At 41.7% G+C, this 22,597-nt stretch overlaps 1 protein-coding gene across 2 annotated transcripts in view; it reads right to left on the reverse strand.

The window, feature by feature from the left end:
• EVA1A (eva-1 homolog A, regulator of programmed cell death) overlaps positions 1–22,597 on the reverse strand; it is a 213,373-nt gene that overhangs the window by 112,051 nt on the left and 78,725 nt on the right. For both annotated transcript variants that reach the window (XM_074921810.1, XM_074921819.1), the window contains one exon: positions 12,417–12,569. In XM_074921810.1, coding sequence (XP_074777911.1) covers positions 12,417–12,569 — 153 coding nt within the window. The remainder of the gene's footprint in view (positions 1–12,416; positions 12,570–22,597) is intronic.

Genomic DNA, 22,597 nt, shown 5'->3' on the forward strand with positions numbered 1-22,597 from the left:
TCTGGAGCCTATCCAGTCCAAGCTCCTGCTCAAAGCATAGCCAGCTTTGATGCTACATCAGGTTGCTCAGGAATTTGTCCAGGCAGGTTTTGAAAATCTTCGCAGATAAATATTCCCCAAACTCCTTGGGCACCAGTTCCAGGGCTAAACCACTCTCCAGGTGAAGAACTTTTTCCTTCTATCTAATCAGATTTCCATTGCTTAAACTTGTGTTCATTGCTTTTGGTGTTTGTTTGAATTTTTTCCATGTGTTTCCAAGAACAGCCTTCTGTAAGATCCCACCCTGAGCTTCCTCTTGTTGAGACTGAAGAAACCTGGTCCCCCAGCTTTTCCCTGTATGCTGTGTGCTCCAGCTCCCTGGCCAGTTCAGTGGCCATTCACTGGACTTACTTCAGTTTTTCAACATATCTCTTTATCTGGGGAGCTCTGAACTGGATACTCCAGTTAAGTGGAGTACTGGAATGCCAAATAAAGTGAATAAACCCTCACCTTGATGTGCTTGTAATAGTTTTACTAATAAAGTCCAGTATCCACTTAGCCACCGTTACCATAAGATCACACCGCTGACTCATGATCGACTTCTTGTACCCCGAGACCCATTGGTCCTTTTCCTGCAGAGCTGCCTTCTAGCCAGCTGATCCCCAGCCTGTGCTGTTGTGGACGGTTATTCAGGAGCAGAACTTGGCACTTGACTTTGTTAAACTTCACAAGGTTTCATAAGGTTCCTCTAGCTCACTGAGGTTCCTCGAGGTCCCTACCCCCTGCTGTAAAAACTGTCCTGTCCATTTTGGTACCACCTACAAACTCTATCCCATTATCCACATCATTACTGAAGACACTAAGCAATATTGATCTCTGACTACTTTTAAGTGGCTGCCAGTTTGACTTCAGCATAGCATTGAATCATAGAATCACAGAACACCAGGTTGGAAGGGACCTCAAGGGTCATATGGTTCAAACTTTCTTGGCAAAAGCATGATCTAGACATTAGCACCCTGTCCAAATGAATATTAGATGTGTCCAATGTTAGAGAATCCACCACTTCCCTGGGGAGATTATTCCAGTGGCTGATTGTTCTCACTGGGAAAGATTTTCCTCTTCTGTCCATTTGGAATCTCCCCAGGAGTAACTTATGCCCATTACCACTCATCTTTTCCATGTGACTCCTTGTAAAAAGGGAGTCTCCATCTGCTTTGTGGCCACCCTTTAAATACTGGAACATGGTGATAAGGTGTCCCCTAAGCTTTCTTTTTTCAAAGGTGAACAAACCCAATTCTCTCAACCTTTCCTCATAGGGCAGGTTTCCCAGTCTTTGATCATCTTTGGGGTCCTCCTCTGGACCCTCTCCAGTCTGCCAATGCAATCCACCATGCTGTTGGCTGTTCCAAAGATAAGTCAGTCCTTAGGGGGCTGGGTTGAAGTGAAAACTCCCAGTATATTAGTACCTCTTAAGGAGGTGGTTCCAGATCAGAAGTCTTCACCTCCAGCTGCCCATTCCCAGAGCTCAGAGAGGCAAGAAAACAGGCTCTCATCTCCACAAATCCTGCAGTTAGCCTCTCAAAAAGATGCAGGAAAGAGAAGCCCATCAAGGAGGTAGAGGAGAGTTGGGCTATGGTCCTCTTCAGCTGGCCAAATTCCCATTTTCTAAGTCTTCAGAAGTGGGAGACTAGATGTGGCACTCTTATTGCACCAGATGGCATGATCATTCAGGGCAACATCTCCATTTTTTTTTGTGCTTGTTTGCTTGCTAAATGCAAACTGTGAATGTTATATGAAATACCATCCTGACATCAGTGACAAACAAGTGATCCCATGTGTCAGGGATATGGAAAGGACACTCACAAATGCCAACACCATATCACTAAATCTGATGTAAGTACTGCTAAGCAGAGACAGGCCCCTGCCAAGAACCTTTTAAACCCCACAAAGCTCAAATCCCACAGCAGAGCAATAAAAATTGCTTTAAGACCTCACAGATGATAGAGAGCCCACTTACACAGGTTGGGCCAGAGTTACCCTCAGCTTCCATTAGTGCTGGATTGCTACAGTACACTGCCAAAGAGCAAATACGAATCCTGGCTACGCTGAAACTTCCACATGTGAAAGTGTTTAAAGATATCAGCTGTGCTTTTGGAATAGGGTATTTTAAACTAAAGTTTGGGTTTAGGGGAGAGTGGGATCAGCTTGCTTTATCCTCTTTGCTCCTGGCCCTACTTTCTAGAAGTTGAACGTCCCTCCAGCCTTGCTCCTGGTACAAGGTGAATTCCCTTTCGCAGGATCACTCCACAAATGCGGACTGCTGGCCAGTTTCATTTTACAACTCTTCATCTAAACCCTCAGTAGGTAATTCATCTTACCAGTTTTAGTACGATAAAACTCCCTGAGCTACTATCTTTATCAGTCCAACCTCTGACAGGGTAAAAACCCAAATCAGATGGCAACAAAGCCATGCTAGAGGATTTTACCAGCTGCAGCTTGCAGACAGCATTGGCTTTAAAACTGGAATCAGTCTCAGTGATGTAATGTCCATATCATCAAGCTCACCACAATGAATGGGTTTTAGTCAGTTTAAGGCTGCTTCCCAGCATGACTATTTCTTTATTACCCCTTCCTGGTGAAAAAAAAAAGAAATTTGAGCCAATGCCTATTAATCACATCCGTTACTTTGGTTACTCACTGTTACTTGTTTTTCTCCAATAAGGGTGACACATCCAAATCTGAAATTCAAGCCATACGTTACTGCTTTTGATTGCAAAACCTATCTGGGTTTGAAAGAATGTTTCCAAACAGTTTAATTTTTGCATTACAGTAACTCTCAGATGCTCTGGTAGAGATTGGAGCCTCTTCCAAGGCAACAGTCATCACAGATGGATCCACAAATAGATTTAGACACCTAGTTTTGAGATGGGTGACTAATCCCACAGTGAAGTTAGGCATATGCCAAATGCTTGAGAACATCTGCGCATCTGTTAACCTCATGATCAGACTCACCTACCACGTCCATGTTGAGCCTGCAAAGGCAGGTTCCTGCACAGATGAGGCAGGCTGTCCAGAGCAAGCAGGACCATGTACACCTGAATGTGTGAACGTGTTAACTTGCTGTAAGGCTGTCGGGTAGTGGTTTCCCCCAGGTTGTCCATGGATCTGGAAAAGCAGCAGGGCATGGAGCACACCCCAGTATCAACATGTGTGCATTCAAAAATAAAGAAAAATAGAGCCTGAGAAGAAAACTCCACCCACTTGTCAGAGGATGCACTCTCTGAGTCTGTGAATTTAGCAAAAAAAATTGGAGCACTCATTCTACTTTTACAACCAGCAAAGTATAAGACCTTGAAGTATTGAAAGGACCAAATGATTGACTGTAATTGAAGTCTTCAGAAAGAGAACCACTGCCTAAAATGCTATTTCCAGCAGTGCATGTGAGGTAAGCGGTTAGGAACTGGAACAGGACTGGTGGTACCTGATCAAGAGACAAATTCTGTGGCACACTTTGGCTTAGTGTAAAGGAACCAGGAGCAGATATACATCTTGAATTAAAACAGTCAGCAAAACCCTAGCTTTCCTTGCTATCTTTTAGAAGCAGGTGAAAGGAACAACCTAAGATAAATATTCCCTTGAGGGAAGTAATTTACTAACATTTGACAGCTTTAGGAAGAAACTCCTCCCAAGCAGAGGACAAGATTTTTCTCTGAAGCATGAGTTCTTGCTAAAGAATAAAACAGGAAAAGTTACTTGCTGAGAGCTATGAAGCAGAGAGGACAGAATGAAAGATGGAAGATGCAGGAGTCAATTAACTAAGAGGAGAGAAATTTAGTTCCTGCTGACATGCCTGAATCAGCGCTGTGGTTATCTACTCATGTGCCAGAAGAGAAAGCAAACTTTGATGGAATGGCAAAAAGGACGTAAGCAGGAAGAAAGTAACTGCAACCTTGCAGGTGAGGCGGCTGCCTAAATTCCTTCGCATTTTACCTAGGAGTGGCTTGAAACTGCCTCAGTCTGCAAGAGAATATCATAAACAGGAGGGAAGGAAGTTCTCCTTCTGCTCGTGGACAGTTTCTCATGTATTTTAAAGATGCTCCATTAGCTGTGGTTGATACAAAAAAAGTTCAGCTCCTTCATAAAGTGACAGCTGCTGGAAATGTCTAAGCCTCTGCTTCAGCTGCAAATTAGACAAAATTACCCATCCTACCAGCCTGTGAAGGATGTCTTCATAGAGTACTGATGAGCCAGTCTGCACCACATGCAGTATATCAAATCCCAGGCATTTTCAGCTTAGCACATGCCCATTAAATTTGATGTTCTCTTTAAAAGCCAGTGCAGAAGACAGTTAATAAAGATGGGCTTTGTCCACTTTCTCTCTACAGTAAGCAGCCTGGGAAGATAATTGCTTTATCAGTAATGCTGTCACACAGTTTCAGATGGGGGCAACAGAAATACACTGGATTTCTCTTCCTTGTCATGGCATACAAGACTCTACAGAGGACACAAGAAGTGAGTTGGGTTTAGAACCATAGGAAGTGTGGAAGACAAGAGGGAGAAAACCAAACTGCAGATACTTAGCCCTTAAGACCAACCGATGTGAAGACCTACCAATGAAAACAAAAGAAAGACTATCCTTAAACAAGAAAAAGATGCAGAAGCAGATATGTAAAGAAGAGATGTGTAAAGCAGGAGCAGAGACCCAAAACAATTAAAAGGTTGCTGGTGTGGAAGCCAGAATAGAGCGGGCTTCAGAAAACCTGCAGAGTCAATCTGTTCCAAGCACAAGAAAACCCTCTTCGAGTAGGGAAATAAAGGAATTAATTCATTAGAAGAGATTGTAAGCATAGATTCAGCAGAATTTTTGTTTGATAAGCCACGGGGCTGTTGAAAAGAGTTTGCAGTCAGGACTGATGGGAAGTATCACTGGGGCTTTGGCCCACACATTAACTCTGGTTTCCAGGTCCCTGTCCCCAGCTGTGGTACAAGCACTGTCTGATGATGTGCAGAACAGAGTCAGAAAAATGCTCTAACATCTCATAATCAACATTGAGGGCAAGAAGAGTCTACCTCCCCTACAGCAGCATTGGTCTTATCAAGCTGTTTCTTCTGAGACATTTTATATTTGAGGGACTTTCTATTTGGTTTTTGCTTTGGCAGTATCAGGTACTTTGGTATCATGTTGAGCTGTGTTTCTGATATAAATTGCCATCATCATTATTACAGATAACAGCAAGGAACTTCACGTCTGTGCAGTTGGATATAGCATCTATGTCTTGCACAATGTCACTGAAAACAGCTGGATAAAAAAGAAATCTACATCCAAAAATTACAAGGATGTGCAGAGAATGCCAGCTTTACATTAAAAAGTACATTTTAATGAAAGAGAGAGAAAAATTACTCACCAAACACTTCGTAAAACTTTGGAAACTTCAGCAGTAGGCCAGAAAAGAAAAAATGATCTTAAAAGAAACTAATCACATCTAGAGACTGCAACTGAAGGACCGATTGAAGGTTTAATTACTGATGCTATAGTCACAGTTAGAAACGCTTGATTTCTTAACATGAACTCAAAATCATCTCATCACCTTTGTATCTGGAACCAGAACTCATATAAAACTTAGGAGGCTCCAGTTTTGAGGAGACTGACTCAGAGTGTGTAAAGTTGAGCAAATTAATAACGTTTTGCAGGTTTGGGGGCTAAAGTGAGAATCTGAGGACAGCTTCAAACTTGGCTCCAAGAAGTCTCAGAGAAAAAAGCAGTTTCAGTCTGGCAACGACAGTATAATTTTATTATTTAATTTTCAGCAGCATTGATTGTAAGGCATTCAAGATAAAAACCAAAGAAACTAACAGCTTTTGCTTCTCTCAGTAGAAGATAGAGATAGTGCCCTCAATGCTTCTACTGCTCTGTAAAGTCCCCGAGTTCATTTGTCCTTCATATTCATTCTAGCCCAACAAAACTATTTTCCTGAACATTGGTATAGTTCAGCAAGTACCTAGACCCAGGCTGAAGCAAGATCTGAACTTTGGAAGCTGTGGGACTGGCCCATTTTTTTAAGAGACAGCTGACAAAATCTGCAAGTCACTTCTTGCCCTTGGTTCCTAAAGTAAAGCATGGTGTGCTTGCAAACTCACAGGTTTCACATTACCTTTGTTTCTCAGGCTCAGTATTCACCATCGTGGTAATTTTGTAATATTCTTGAGTGACATCTGAATTATTTTAAGAGGAACTTTATCAGTTCTGAACAAGTTACACTGGTTTTCATTCAGAGTAACTCTATGGAAATAAGTTGAGATGCTATAGATTTAAACCTCTTAAATTCCGCCCTTTTATTATTAGGATTATATTCTGAATTTGCTTTTAACTATTAGTTAGGCAATAGGAATCTTTTACAAGATCAGCTACTAAAGAAGTTGATTCTACTGATACAAATAGCCACTTCCTCAAATATCACATCAATATCATCACAGAGCCTCCTAGTGCTAAATTTCTCCTTTCAGAATTTTTTATTTACAACCACTTCATGGGGTCACACTCCACTGTAAACAACTTTTTAAAAGCAAGTTGAACCTTAGCTTTGAGAAAGATCTTGCCCAGAAGCAAATTTGAATGGATTTTTCCATTTTTTAAAAAAAAATAGTAATTGCGTGCATATAAAAACAACTTCATCTAAATCATTTTTTATGACTCGGGAATGCAACAATAGTTTGAGTTTTCTAGAAATGGCTATAAAGTGTTTTTAATTACCTCCTGGTGTTTTGAGACAAAAAGGAAAACATGCAAAGTATCTAAAATTGAAAAACAACTTTCTGAAAGCAGGCTTTGTCCCACTTAAACTTAGCATTCTAAATGGGAATTTCATTTCAATTTAAATTTAATGAGGTATTATATGTGAATTAAACAGAAACTGATTTATTTAGCCTTCAAACTTGGATACGTGTGGGGTGTATTACATACAAACAGATTGGCCTCTAAAAACATGTTCTTAATCATGAGCTAAACACATAATAAGGTAGTTTCTGCACTGAATATAAATGAAACATACATAGAGTCACACTTACAGGCAGGGGTGCTCTGGAAGCCTGGTGTGCACGTTAGAAAGACATGGTCCGACCCACAAACCCAGCCTTACAGCTGTTTTAAAGGCTGTCATCTCCCATATGGTGAAATCAGGACGTAGCAGTCACAAGGACTCAGATCTGCTAAAGGACGGCTGTGCTACATGGCATTATCTGATCAGCACGGATTTCAGTGGATACCCCATCTCCTCCAGCCGCCCCGCTCCCCCACTGCTTTCCCCATCAGTGCCAGAAGTTACTACCCTTCATGGCTCCAGCTCCACAGTTTGGAGGCCTTTTATTTTTAAGTATTTTGCTTAAGAGCAAGATTAGAGCACAGCCACAAACTTGTACTGATGGAAACACAGGACGGAAAATGGACATGGATGGTGAAGCGGAAGAGAGACGTAAACACACGGCTGGAGGGGCAACAATCTCTTAAAGCCAGCTCTTGCCTTGGCAGGAATAGAAACATGTACCATGGAATAAAATGGATTGTTTTTACTGTATGTATTTCATACTTATTCATATGCTAGATCTGATCACAGATAAACAAACTAGAAGGGTCTATTATTTATATTCTGTAATAAATATTTATATGAAGGACTGTGAAGGCTCTGGTTTGAGTCATGTATACATCTGCATTAAGAGGAGGAAACCAAAACAAATTGGGTTGGATTGCCTTCTGTCACTGCATTAAAATGAAAAATGCCAGGGAATGAGCACCTAGAGTACAGGGTCCTTTGCTGAACTCATTCCTGTGCTCTCACGTTATCAGATCCAATGAGTTAAAGAGCACCATTGACCATCTGAGTTTCCTCAGGGCTTTGTAAACACATTCAGTTTCCCCTTACAGAGGCACAGGAGAGAACTTGTATGTTAAGTGACAAGGACATTTCACTTCTCAGCAGACTATTAGCTTAACCCACACACCACAACCCAAAGCTAGGCTTTGGAGCCAGAGTTCCCACGATCTTGCACCGACTCCAAACCAAGCCCAGATTCCTTCTGCCCAGGATGAGGAGTTGAATTGCTGTGAGGTCTTTGTATACGTGATGGAGAGAGACAGGGTCCTTAAGAAGGAGACCTCGATCCTGATGTTAGAGGTCAGCTGAACATGTCCACCTCACTCTCTCTGTCTCAGGGGGGTGGCTACTGTAAAAATGTATATATATGTGAATATGTCAGGTGCCCTGAATATTATCAAGGATATTGCTCCATTAAATGATAAAAATCCAAATTCTTCCTCCTCAGCCTCCTAATTAGATCATTACCTTGCACCCCAATACAAGTAGGAAAAGGCCATTTTTTAAAACTGGCTTCTCTTGGTACAAACAAGTCACTCAGAGATGCAGGCAAAGGCAGCTGTAAACAGCATGATAAAGGGGCAAAGGGCTCACTGAGCTGAGGGATATTAATGGTTTGTTGCTTGCAAATAACCCTTTCCCTAGAGACCTCCCTATGCTCTGTGTATTCTCTCTGCATACACTGGCAGCGAAGTGGAGGCTTTATTAAGAGAGTTACAAATAAGGTCAAATTCCTTTAGGAGCTTTTCAGAGTTCCCAAGGCATTCAAGGAGCAGTCCAGCTGTTTGCAGGGGTTTCCCATTACGGTCAGAAACACAAGTTTCAGCATGTTTCCAGTTAAAAGAGGATCCTGGCAGATTTTCTCTTTAACATGACAGGGATAGGATTGAGTTCTTCACAATAACTTTCCCTTCCCAGATGCTAAGCATGTTTGTATAGACGTTAGACAGAGAGAAAGCATATGTCTGGCATGGCATGGTGTGTGAAGTCTGACTTGGGGATCTTACATCACCCAAAAGCAGCACAGCAATGGCTGGGTTATGCAGGTGTTAAAGGGCTGCAACGTCACGATACCTTGGATCCCTCTCTGAGCACCTAATGTCTCTGAAAAATCTAGGAGACTCACCATTAGTGGACTTTATCCTCTCAACACTCCTACAGGAGTACAAGGTCTTGTTTTTCAAGGTAGAAATGATATATATTATTTGTTCCCTTCCCTTATGGCAGAGTCAGAAATATATACAATGCTCTCTTAGGCCATCCGTCCTCTGCATCTTAGACCTCAGTTCTTTAAGAGGTTCATCTGTAGAAACTGTAGGTTTCTAAATTCAACCCAAATGTGCATTTTGTTCACAGAAAAGCTGGAATAAAATTTTCAAAACTGTTTTTCAGTAGGAGAGGAAGAAACGATACCCTTCCCCACCTTTGGGGCAAGTATGAGATCTTCACTAATCAAGTAACTCATGCTGTCTGGATGAAAGTAATCACGGCAAACTTGTCCAGGACCTACTTCCTGGGAAAGGCCCTTTGCCAAGGCTTAGACTTGACACAAATCATCAGTCCGATGAAATTCAAACAGAATAAATCTTCCATGTGCAGAACATAGCTGGGTTCTGCCTTACGGGAACTGGATGCTGCCACGAAGTCTGACTCATACAGTCATATTTGTAAGATCAGCTCGTTGCTAATGTCTGGGATCAAAGGCTGTCATGGAGCAGCCCTCCCCATATCGCAGGGCTGGGGAAACGTGCAGGGAAATGTTCCCTAGCTAGAGAAAGCTTTGATTTATAAACTATGATGTTTTCACCTGCTCCTGAAGGAACAGAGTTGCCTGCTGGGCTAGGCAGGCCCATGGCAGGAGTACAGTTTCTGGAGCAGGTTGGGGGACTCTGTGCACCACTCCCACAGTTGCTAGTGGCAGCTGGGAGCACAACCCCCTCACTTCAGTGCTGTAAATGTAGGCAGGGCTATTTTCTTGCAGCGTGCCATGGGGAAGCACAGTGTGATTATGTTTTTCACTGATTTGGGTTGCAGATGGATCCTACACCAGTATCTCCCGTGGGGCCAAGAGAGGACTAATAACTCACCTTCCATTTTCCGCATCGCTAGAGCTCTGTCCCATTGGGTCAGCTCACACAAATAGATGAAGGGAAGGTTACGATAGGCAGAAACTGCCTCTAGCACTGGCAGCGTCATGACAAGGGGATCAGTGAGCTGTTGCTGAACACACTAGCAGACCTGGACAAACACTCTCAAATATAGCTGGGATTTGTGGGATGGAGCATGGTGAGTTGAAAGACGACCTGCTCACTCACATTTTTTGTAGTTAAGCTTACACACACACACCCTCTATTCAGAATTTCAGCATGCAGGGAAACATCATCATCAACAGCTATACTGTCTGTCTTTCACATTACACTCACAGTGCCCAATGCCTGAGGAAACCTGGGGAAGGCCTCGCTCCCTGGTGCGTGCCACAAGTCTCATCCCAGCCCATTCCAGAGACACTTCCCACCCTCCCTCTGCTGTTATGCAGGCAGGACATACCTCTCCCCTCAGCACCCCAGCAGCACCAGGCTGAAATAGATACTTGAGATCCCAGCAACTCAAAACATGCAGATATTTCCTCCTGTCCAACAACTTGGTCATTTTTAGCATCAGTTCACAGCTTCAAACCTTGCACTGGATTTCAGTGTAGAGCTACCTTGGCATTCCCACAACTAGCTTGGCACTACATTGTCTTGTACTGAGCCTGCTCTTGTAACTAGTTTCATTTACGAGCTGACACTGGAGGAAGGCCCTGCCTCATCCCACCAGCAGACTGCATGCTACACTCACTCTAGGATCCAACACCTTATTTCCTTGGGCAAACATCCCAATTTGTAGAGATCACAAGGCCAGTTTGAAAACAACAGGGCATACAAGTGCTGTGGTGGTATGGCACGTGCAGCCGCACTGTCACACCTCACTGCTTGTTCTCTTAGTTACAGCTTTGCTCTCCCAGCTCCTCTGCTGCCCATTCCATTTTCTAGTGCCACACACCCTGCTCTCAGCCAGTACAACTTTCAGGGCTTTGCATCTGGACAAAGAAGAGTAAAACTTTACCCTTTGAGGTGTCACACAGAGTTTTGCTTCACACTGACCTTCAAGAGCAGGTCCTGTTGCTAGTACCTTGTCACTGGTAGGTGCCCATTTCTGCTGTCTCAGCAAGGACAAACAAGTGATGTGTTCAGGTATACACTAGGAACCCATAGAGTTTCGCTGACTCAGCAAGTTATCACCCAGCAGCCAAACTGCCACAGCAACCAGCATGCACACTCTTAGCCCATCCCGAACACCACATAAAAGAAGTCTCGGCAAAACCTGTTACACATATCTATTTCAGCTTCTCCACCCTGGCAACTGGGTGACAACAGGAGCACATCCAGGGACACAGGTCACCTCAGGAGATAGGAGGTAACTATTAAAGGACAGTGACTCTCCGGCCATGCATCTGAACCACAGGACTGCATAGGAGACCCTGAACTACACAGCTGTGCTGCAAGTGCTCAGATTTGCACAGCTACACAACTAAGGCACTCACCATGCTGCGTGAAGAACCTGACTGGCCTGATTCCACCTGTGGTTTCCTACTGACACCCATCATCTCCGTATCATATTTCCAAGCAGTCACTTCACATGTTTCCATTTGAATAGCATTTAACTCCTTAAGGGCACTGGATCAGCAGCTGTAAAGCCAAAGATCCCCAGATACAGCTTAACAGATACCAGTACAGGCAATAGCAGCAGCTCAAGCTTCCCTGTACAGCCCCCCTGAAGCCTTTCCCACTCTGGAGGCAATTCCTTTGGGAAACCAATTAATTCCCTCTCACCTCTGCAGACAAGGATGATAAGGAATGCTGACCACAGGATTCTGCACTGCAAACAGTTGCTCTCTCTGCCACAGTCTAAAATATTCAAAGTAATTTCACATTGGCTCAAGAATAGATAGTTCTAGTGAATGTTTTTAAATTTTTCAATCTTTAATGCATGGATGTAAGAGAATATGATAGCTTGAAAGTAAAGAAGCTACCTGAAGGCACTGAAGTCAACTGTGACATGATGCAATTTAACAACTTGCTTTTTGAATTTTCACCCCTTGCTTTAAATTCAGTAAAAGTTTAAATGCAATGTCAAGGCTTGACTTGACCACAGATGGTCTATGACATCCACCAGTAATATGATCATCCATATTACAGATAGAGGTTCAGTGTATAAACCACCAGAAGGACAGAAATTCAAATAAGAAATTCAAGAAGTACCTTCAAGCATATAAACTGATGAATCTGCTAAAAGTCTGCAGCTTGGTAACTTGGCTGAGGCACCTAACTGAACCACAATTTGGTGCTCATGCTGAAGTTCACTGCTGATTAACAAGGTACCACACACATCAGGAGCACCACCGTGGCAGGTTGCGTGTCCCACTCCTGCTTTTCCTAATCAGGATCTGTGCCAGCTCTACCATGATGTCAGTAAGTGAAATCACCCTGCCCAGATCAGCATGCTCTGTCAAGCCATTCCCCTGCTTACCAATCATGGGCATCCCTAGGTTTTGGTATGGGCACTCCAGGCTGCCTCCTTGTGTCCTTCCAAAGATAGCAGAGTAAATGGCTATCACCATGCTCTTCTTACAGCTCAGCCTCAGCTTGTCATCTTCACAGGCTACTTTACTCTTGTATTCATCTGGAAGGAAACAAACACTTAATTATTCAGCTGATCCAGAGGTGAGCACTCAGGGAAGTGGAGGGAGCCCTCTCACCTCCCCATGGTGGGAACTAGTCAGAGGTAGCAGTGATTCTGGGCATATACCCAGAGGTGCACATCAGCTGCCAGCACAGTCCCAGCCTTACAACTGCATTTGATAGAGTAGCACTGATCATTTACATTATGCATTCTCTCTCTGGCATTATCAGCACATTTAATGAACATATTTTAATGTACCACATGTCAGTTCCAGTAAATAGCCAATAAATTCATTTTGCAGACAAATAAGTGAGGCATGGCAGTTGAGTGATTTCCACACAGTGATAATAGAAGCCTGTGGCAGGGGAAGGTAAAAGCCCATCTTTAGGCACTTTTCTCATCCACAGATCAGCCCTTTATGTGCCAAACATTTATTCTACATCATAGCAGTTCAAATGCAAACATAATTATGCTCAATAGCTTTTTTTCCCACCAGCTCTCCCTTGGCAGACTCGGTAGGAGCTATATTAAATTTGTTAATAATGGAAGGTGCTCTTCCCTGTTGCAAATAAAGATATGCAAAGCTATTCCTCAAATTCTTCTTGAAATGGTCAGCCCAAGCATGCAAAGTACACTCTTGCTTTTGTAAGGCTGCTGCACACTGAACAGTCACTCAGTTTACATCACTCAAGGAGACTGGGCAATCATTTCATAAGAAATCACATGTCATTCCCTCCTCTTTTCTATTATTATTTGTATTATGGGAACCTCTAGAGGTCCCAACCTAGAACAGGTCCTCCCCATGTATGTCTGCCAACGCACCACAGAAGACAAACACTATTTTGAAGAGCTGAGTCTCTACAGCTAGACATCTACAAGTGTGAAAGAGACTAAGAAAAGTGAAGAGGTGTGTCTATGGTCACCCCAGCCAACCCAGGGCACAGCCAGGAATATAACCTCAACCTCCCCAGCCTCTGTAGTGACCTTCCACTTGATTATGTTATTTACTATTCGGAATGAATCCACAACAGCATCCAAATTGCTTAATGGGAAGGGTCCTTGGCCTGTAGTAACTTTCCAAGCATGATCAGTCATTTCATCTGAAATGCTCCTAGTTGTACCAGGTCAACATTGTGTCACAGAGCACACTAGCAACCAAACAGTGTAGATAATCATCAGCCAGTGCCTGGGGTTCCCTTGGCCCTGTATCATTTACTGTCATAGACATGACTTTTGTCTCTCCCTCCACCGGTTCTCTAATATCACACACACACACACATATATATATATATAAGAACTTACGCAAAGTCCATATATGCATCAAACTACTCAGTAACTGAGAACACCAGCTAATAATCACTTTACAGTTTAATACTTCATTCTTTACCCCATGGCAGCTAGCACTTAAATGTGACACTTTTGACTGTATTCTAACTATAGGTTCAAGAATAATTTTTCCTTATTGGAGACGGAGAGGAATTTTCCACCAAAGTTGACTCATAGAGAAATTTCTGTTGGAAGACTCCTCAGGAGATCATCTGGTTAAACCTGTGCTCAAAGCAGGGTTAATTTCTACATTAGATTACATTTTTTCAGAAGAAACTGCATGGAGAAAACACATACTATACCAAAACAGGCATGTGCTGATTTAAAAAAAAATATGTCTGAGAACAAACAACTCTTCATGCTTAATTTGGTAATTCCTACTCAAAGACAAAAAGTAGCCCCCTCAGAATACTCTATTACCCGGTGATCAGAGCACCCACTTGGAATGTGAAAACCCTGGTCCAAACCCTCACAATCTGGGTGAGAATCTTAACCTGAGACACTATTCCAGTATGTAATCTTCCTTCTCCCTCTGCAGCCTTTTTACAAAAATCTCTGAAAGATCCTAGTTTTTATCCCACTGAAGGGAAACTTTTAAACCCCTAAAACATTTATTGAATGGGAAAGTGTTTTCCATCCTCCCATGCAGATGAAGACAGAATTAAGACCAACTCATTCATGGGAAAATCTGTGTGAAGAGCACACACCCTTCAGCAATACCTATAGGGATAAACCCACAACCAGCTGAGTGTGTAAAACAGTGACAGGAATCAGGAATAGAAGCTCTTTTCAACATCAGAGTATGTAGGGAGAGAGAAACCTCATTCAGCTGTGAAGAATCAATCACCATTTTATCTATGTAGGTATTTCATCCACAATCACCATGAAGGCATCTATACACTGAACATACTAAGGGGTATCATCTTCACCTATAATTGTCTCCCATAGGATTTTTGTTTTTTCTGTGAGGGAAATGGGATCAAAGCTTTAACTTGGCTTATACAGTATAAAATTTAACAGAGTATAATAGAAATTTATAGACTGAATAGACTTTTTTCTTCTTAGAAAAAAAAAATGGATTCAAGCTAAAAGCACACAGGCACAAAACTCTGCAACAGGACAAGTTACACATAGTTAATGTTAAACCAGTATCATGAAAAAGGAAAGTACGTATGACTGGCTGAAGTGGCTGAAATATGAAATAGTTGATTAACTTTAGAAAAAGATCCATTTTGAAGTCTCTAATGAGTGAGTGCCAAGGTCCTCTGTGAAGGTCTTATTTCTTACAAAGCACTAACTCAATTTCCTTTTCTTATTTGGTTATTATTAGCCACATCTCCTAATAAACAAGTATTTGCTTAACCACATGTCCTGTGGACCCATTTAAGGTCCTTAGAATATTTATTAAATTCTGTTGACCATTCAAAGTCAGGGCTTGTCATTTGGAATCTCGCCTGGGATTTAAACACAGTTAGTATTACATTTAGCCCAGAAGACACTGGGGTGCACAGACATTCACACATCCGATGAAAGTCAGTCCAGCAGTCATGAGACAGTCAACAACAAAACCCTGCCTCTCACATTCATAGTTCTTACCCTTGTAACCACTCTGGGTAGTTGTGTTCAGGGCTTATGGGGGAAGCTGCCTGATGGATGGCTTGAGATATTAAACCAGGGAGGTGAATCTGAGAGCACACTCCTTAGGAACCAGTGCAGTTTATGGGTGATGTGCTCCTGGCACACTGCAGTGTGGAGTCAGAGGGCTGTGCCACCTGAAACAGATGCCACCTCATGGTCACTAAATTCTGCCCTAGGAAACAGCTACTGGAGCTGCCAGTTCCAAAGGCTCTGGCTGAGTCCAGACTGGTTAGGGCTGCAGTCCCCTGGGCTGGCACAGAATGAAGACACAGCTTTCTTAAAAAGAAGAAAAAAAAGAAAAAGAAATAATTAAATATGCAGTTGCATTTCAGACTCCCAAAAGGTTCCCTTAAGCTTGATCACTGGAGAACAGATATTCTCCAGTGTTTCTGGGCAACCTGATAGAAATCTGGATAAACAAACAGATAGAAAGTGATGCTACAGAGGACACAAGTCCCTGAAAGTATTTTCTGCTTCATAGCATTGCCACCTCCATCTTAGCCAGGATGAACTAAAGCCAGCTGTCTTTCATCCAGACACTGATGACTCCCAGGCATCAGACGATGGTAAGGACTGTGACTGATGTAAAAAAAAATACAGAGCTAAGCATCATCCATATATTTACCAGTACTTCAACCCATAATAGCCTTACATAAATATTGAAAAGAACCGAGGCAGCGTAAGTGATATAAGAGAGCTGGGACTGGGAACAAATCTGCATTTTTCTCTCTCACTCTCCCAAGAAGAACTGGCCTCCTACAGATCAGTCACAATCTGGTCCTAAGCTTGCTATAACTGTTACAGTCTGGATATAATTCAGTCCAAATGCAAACATTTGTATTAGTGGGTTTCATGTTTCACCCTGAAAAATTAAACATGCTTAAATGGCCTAGGAAAGGTGGCAGTGATATTCAGCAAATGGCTTACTCAACTCTAATCCCCCATGCAGTCATTTGTAGGGCAACAGAGATTTACCGTGATTAAGATATTTGCTAAGGATAATATCCCTTTTATTACTGCCTGTTTTCAGAGACACTGGCTTAAATATAACTCAGTAGAGCGAAACCAAGGAGGGAACAGCTGCAGGCTTTTCTAGACACATTTTTAAAGGTCATTATATGACATGATTATAATATAGCTAGAACAATTAAGGGAAAACAATTATAAATGTTTCTAGTGGAAAAATTGGCTCTATCAAACAGTAAAGTGAACAAGAAGACCCTTTGTAATTGCAGGATGTGCACAAGAATATAAAAGGATTGACCTGTAGTAAATACATTTACTCAGTGTCTTAGGAACATTTTCACCAATGGTCCTCAATAATTTTCTGAATGATCATGATTGGAAAGCTCAAAACTAAATGTCAATTGGCTCGATCTCCGAAACACCTTAGAGATAAAAGCTCCTAAAAAGATTTTTGTATCTAACAAAGTGATGGAATGCATTAATGCAGAGATCTGCCTTGCCTAAATTTATATTTTTCAACACTTGTGGAAAAAATATGAAATTTTGCTCATTAAAATATGCATGTTTCACATAATCGGTGCATAATAGTTGACTCTATTTCCCAGGTCAAAGAGATGGAAATACATGTAAAGAGAAATCTATCTTCCTCATAAAATCCTAAAGGTTTTAAATCTTATGGATCTGAGCAAAGAGATTTTGTAGGAAACAGATGGGTTTGCCATAGAAGGCTATCTTATCTCATTTATAACTGTTAATGAGACTGCACCCAAGATGGCCACTTCAGAACCAAACTGCACCCCATATTAGCAAATAACTTGTCCTTAGCTCAACTTTTGCCTTGCTCACCTTCAATCCTAGCTTTGTTAGCTGTTCCACTACATATAACCCAAAACAAAGAACATGTCTTGCCTTGAAATTCCTAACTCTTCATTATAGCCAGCCATTCCACCAACACCTATTTTTCTTTAACTGACAAATGAATGTGTTTAACTATTGGGTGGTGGCTAGTGTTAGTCTGTGAAAAAGGGCATAGGGACAACTCCCTTTCTCACTCAGCCACTCTCCCCAGAACCGTGTTCATGACAGATATATCTCCAGTGCTCTGTGTCATTCTTCCTACCTACATCTCTTACTGCACCTATCAGATATGGATTAGTCGCAAGGCTGACAGCTGCGATACACAGTGGGCCAGATGGCACAAGTGGAATATGCAACCTCTTGGTCACAAGTTAAAATTCAGCAAACCTTTATGGACACTGGAAGTCATGATCAAATAATAATGGTGATGATCTCACACCTCACGGTGAAATCTTGCTCATTTCAGTGCATGTCTAGGCAGAATGCTTACATTGCAAAAGTCCCCACATATAGTAACTTTTTGTGTCAGACTAAAGAGAAAAGCCAAAATAAAGGTTAATCATGGAAATACAAACTCTTTACTATGGATGTAGTCACTCCAGAACATAATTCACAGTCACAGAGGACAGAGGGCCCCTCTGGAGACTGTCTAGGCCGGTGCCCATGTTCATACCAGAGTCAGGAAGAGCAGCAGTTTGATGAGGGCTGTGTCCATTCAAATTTTTAACAGCTTTAAGGATTAAGACTCCACAACTTGCTTGAGAAACCTGTTCCAGTAATCCTGTTAATCCCATGAGACATGAGCATAGTGAGTATCTGTTACTGTCTCTTCTAGGGGAATTAGGAAGGTGAGTCTTCAAGACCTATGAAACACTAGGACAGACACCTCTAAGTAACATCCTTGAACAAGAGTGCTTGTGCAACAAGACTGCCCATGAACAGCTTATCTTTAAAATATCCATCCAGTACCCATACTTGTAACCTATAACCCTCATTTTCATATATTTTTATTTTTCCCCCAGAATCAGCTAATTCCAGGTCCTTCCGCACGAACAGAGATTTTTTTTTTTTTTTTTGGAGTGCATGTAGATCTAAGTCCATCCTCTCAAAATTAAAATAAAGAAGTCCATCTAAAAACAGACAGAGCAGAGGTGCCTTGGAGAGCTTTCGCTGACTCCCACGTTCCTCTGTGAAGAAGGTAACTGTACTAAAAGGATATTTTCCAGTCAGTCCTCCACTTCAAACCTTTTCCCCACGCTCCTGTTCCTGTGTTTGTATATTTAGTTACTTTTCATCTTAAGCAAGCATATGTTGTTTGAGTTTTGTCTCCTCTTTTATACTTTAGAAGATATAAGCAGATTCTGGCCTCTAAGTTTCCAAATGCAAATAAGTCAACATAGATCAGAAATTCCTCATGGTGGCAAATGCCTACTCCTTAGACCAGTGCACATTGCTACGGGTCCTTGCTTTATTCCAATTTCCTTTCATTTATGACATCCACCTCATATCCTGAGTCCCAGAGTTTCCTCCTCATCTATGTGAACCTGCTACTAATAACTTTCCATTCAGATCAGGATCTGAATAAATCCATATCAAGCCAGCATTCCTTTTAGGCAGGATTGGATGGAGGAAACCTTTCCAAGACAGCAAAGGTCTCCAGAGTCCTCAAGTACAGCCTTTCCTCTGACTCCCCCACGAGCACTTAAACTGTGGGCTGCCTGGTCATTCCCTCATTTCAACAGCCAGGGTCTGAAAAGGATTGTCCCCTTTAATTTGGAGCATAAAAAAGTGAGAATGTCATAAATTTATACGTTCACACAGAAATCTTTTAACATTACTCCAATTTTCCCTGGAGAAACATTTTGTGAAGATGCTGTAATTTGACTTTTAGAAACTGAAGTTTCCTACCCTCAGTGGCATGGAGTGCACTGCTTACTTCTGCAGAAACTAATCTGAATCTCTGAAAGATACAGCTCTGATGACAATCCAGTGTTATATCAAATAGGCAGTTTGCCAACCTCAGAAGTACCCTGAAAACTCAAAAGTGCCAAGTTTTGAGGTCTGAAACCATTTCGACAAGTAAGAAGACTGCTCCTTGCAAACGACCTTGTCAGATTCCTTTAAAATTACGCTCCTGATGCACCCATCCAATTTGCAATGTTTAAAGGGCGCCTTTCCCCACTGTCACTTTCATTAGTCTGAAGTAGTTGCATTTTTATATTCTGTTATGAAAAGGCTGGCAGTGCTGCAATTTAACTGCTACATTTCATTTTCAAAGTAGAGTTCAGATGCGCCTAGTTGCACTTTTCTGATGAACAAACATAGGTATATGGTTATCTAAGCAGAAAAAAGGGAACAATATCAAAATATATATGCTAGACTGTGAGATCAGGGTTAAACAAAACACTTGGGAGCCCAGGAGAAATTTAATTCTCATCCTACTTCTTCCATTAATGAATTTGGATTGACTTTTTGAAGCAGCTGTGACTTACTGGGGTTCTGCTGCATGAGCCTCTGCCTCACATTTACCTGAGAAGCTGCTGACTAAATTTGTGACATTTGTCAGAAACATTGAGATGACAAATGTAGTTAAGTTCCTATACATTTTTTTAAGAACTGATAGCCAGAAAAGAGCCAACTCAGCCCCAAAGCTGGTTGTAATTGTTGCACCGTCCCACCAGCCAGCCAGCATGGGTGTAATACCTGGACAGTTAGCATGGATAGAAACCTGGGCTTGCTGCACCATAGGAGGCAACATAGGAAACATGGTAAAAACCCTTGTTACTGCAATGAAAAGATGGGAGGGGTGCACTAAGGAAAAAATTACTTGAATATAGAAGGAAAAAGACTTCATTAGCACCACTGTTCATGGCACCTCTGTTGTCTTCCAGTGATGGTGTAGTGCTGCTTGAAGTTAATATTAAAATAGCTGAAAGGGAAAATTTAGTCTTATATTATTAAAACGGTCTTCTCCAAATGTTAAAATAATGGTGATTTTAATTCTGACACAGGAACATTAAAAGGATACCTGATTGATATTTTTACATATAATCCATGGGGTTGCCTAGAGCATAAACCATGGGAAAATGAGGCCTACTAGATTAAAAGCTAGTTCACTACTGTCCTAAATAATTAAACACACAGTATTCCCTCGATGGTTTTGCCTGAGAAGAAAAAATGTAGCTGGGAGAAATACAATTACCAAATCTCCCAAATTCATCACAGATGCTTTAGAAGTCCCAGTTCCCAGAGACATGATAAGGTGACAACTTTCAGTGCCTTTTAAGTAGTCAGAAAAACAAGTGTGCAACCAAGAAGAGCTTGATACACCATTAGTTTGATGAAAAGCTGAAAATATCAGGAGATACCTGTTTTGAAAATGTGTAATTAATTTGAAACCAAATGTAGGACTGATATTGAAAAAATATTGAAGAAATCCACAGAAGATAGTCTTCTCTGCTTTTTTTTCCAAGAGACGTTTATTTGAGAAGAGCAATTCATCTACATTTTCTGTCTTGAATAAATTCATATACGGGACCTCCTGCAGAAGTACTGTATAAATTTACTTCCCTGTTCTGTGAGGCCTACATGCATTGTTAAAACAGATCCAAACTTACACGAAAGTAAGCCTCTGCAGCATCTCAACTTGGTTTATAAGTATATTGGTTCTGGTACATGCTTTTCTTCTCACAGTTCTTCACCAATATGCCAGAAAATCTTGAAATGTGTCATTCAGAGCTTGCAAACCTCTACCACAGTAGGACCATGTTGAGATTTAGATTTATGGGTTTCATTTTTTAAAACTTGGTTTCCTTGTGTATATTCTGCTTAATTGCACCAAGGACACCCCCTTGCTCTTCTGGGTAAAGGCTTCCAGATCACTGGCAAGCAACCAAAGCCATTCATCACACCTGAAGCACCATCCACAATGGAGCCTCCACCATCAGCACAGAAAATTATTGCAGGTGCCCACAATGCCTAGGGATGGGCTGAATCTCCTGAAGAATGTGAGGGCAAAAGCTTCCTTCCAGCAATGCTATTGGATCACTTGCTCCATCATAGACAGACTGTGGTGTATGCCTTCAGTAAAAATTCAGGGTTTAAAAGAGGTTTTTTACCCTTGGTTTCTTCCTAGGACCCCACAAAAAATTTAAACATCAATGGACAAAGGGGATCTCTAAAAGTTACAGCTCTATGATTTATACAATTTAGACATATTTCAGAATTTGTCTTTTTTAGTGGTTCACTTCTAGATACTGGAGACCTAATCCAGCACAGGGAATCTTTCCACCTGCATTAGCAGGAAGCATCCTGGTCTTCACTGGGACCTTATTCTCTCAGTTAGGGCTGACTCACAAGGTTTGAAAGAAAACTAGGATTTTTTTTAAATTTTATTTTATTTTTTAAACACTCCCAGGTCAGCAGCAGTTTCCTTCTCTGTGGGGGCAGGGACTGACAATAATCTCTGCGTTCGCTGACAATGAAGTCATGCATTCCTCTTAATCCTGCTTCTGACAGTCAAGTGATTAGTGTGCTACAGAGATAGGGCTATTTGACAGCACCTGAAAATCTCTACGCATCAACAGCTTAAAACAATATTAATTGTTAGCATTAAAGTTTCTCTGACCCTGACTGTAGGCTGATGGATCTGTCCTCTGTTATTTATAACATTCCTTTATTTACACCTTTTCATCATCACAGCGTTTGCTGCCTGAGGTTTTATTGCCCTTATAAATTTCCACTCCCTGCACCACTTTAAGAGTTTTGAAATAATACAGATAAGCAAGAGCAAGCTGATGAATGCAGGAGGTAAAAGGCTTATTCTGTTGCCTTGGTGGCTGGGCTACAAGGATGTGCCTATTAAACAGCCCTCACTCCATTGAGCTGCTTTGGAAAGCCTGGCCCACCAAAAAGCAATGCAGTGAACAATACAGTGAACTTCTCCTGCCACCAATAAACCTGTCTTACAGAGGAGATTAATGCTTTTCTGAAAGGGTTGATAACTACTGAATTACCAATCTATCCCAGCACTAAAATCAATCACTAGTGTTAAAGGGACCACGAATACATTTAGGTTCCTCTTTGCTCTCATCTGAAATTCCCACAAAAACTCTGTTCTTTCCAGTCCTCCGCTCCTGCTCACCGCATTTTGCAAATCCTGCCTAGAGTGTGAAAGCTTTGAGGATGTGTGATGAGACCAGGCTTCTCACACCACATTCACAGAATTTAACAGAAAAGGT

The sequence above is a fragment of the Athene noctua genome, chromosome 1 (genome assembly GCF_965140245.1).
Source record: "Athene noctua chromosome 1, bAthNoc1.hap1.1, whole genome shotgun sequence".
NCBI classification, from domain to species: domain Eukaryota; kingdom Metazoa; phylum Chordata; class Aves; order Strigiformes; family Strigidae; genus Athene; species Athene noctua.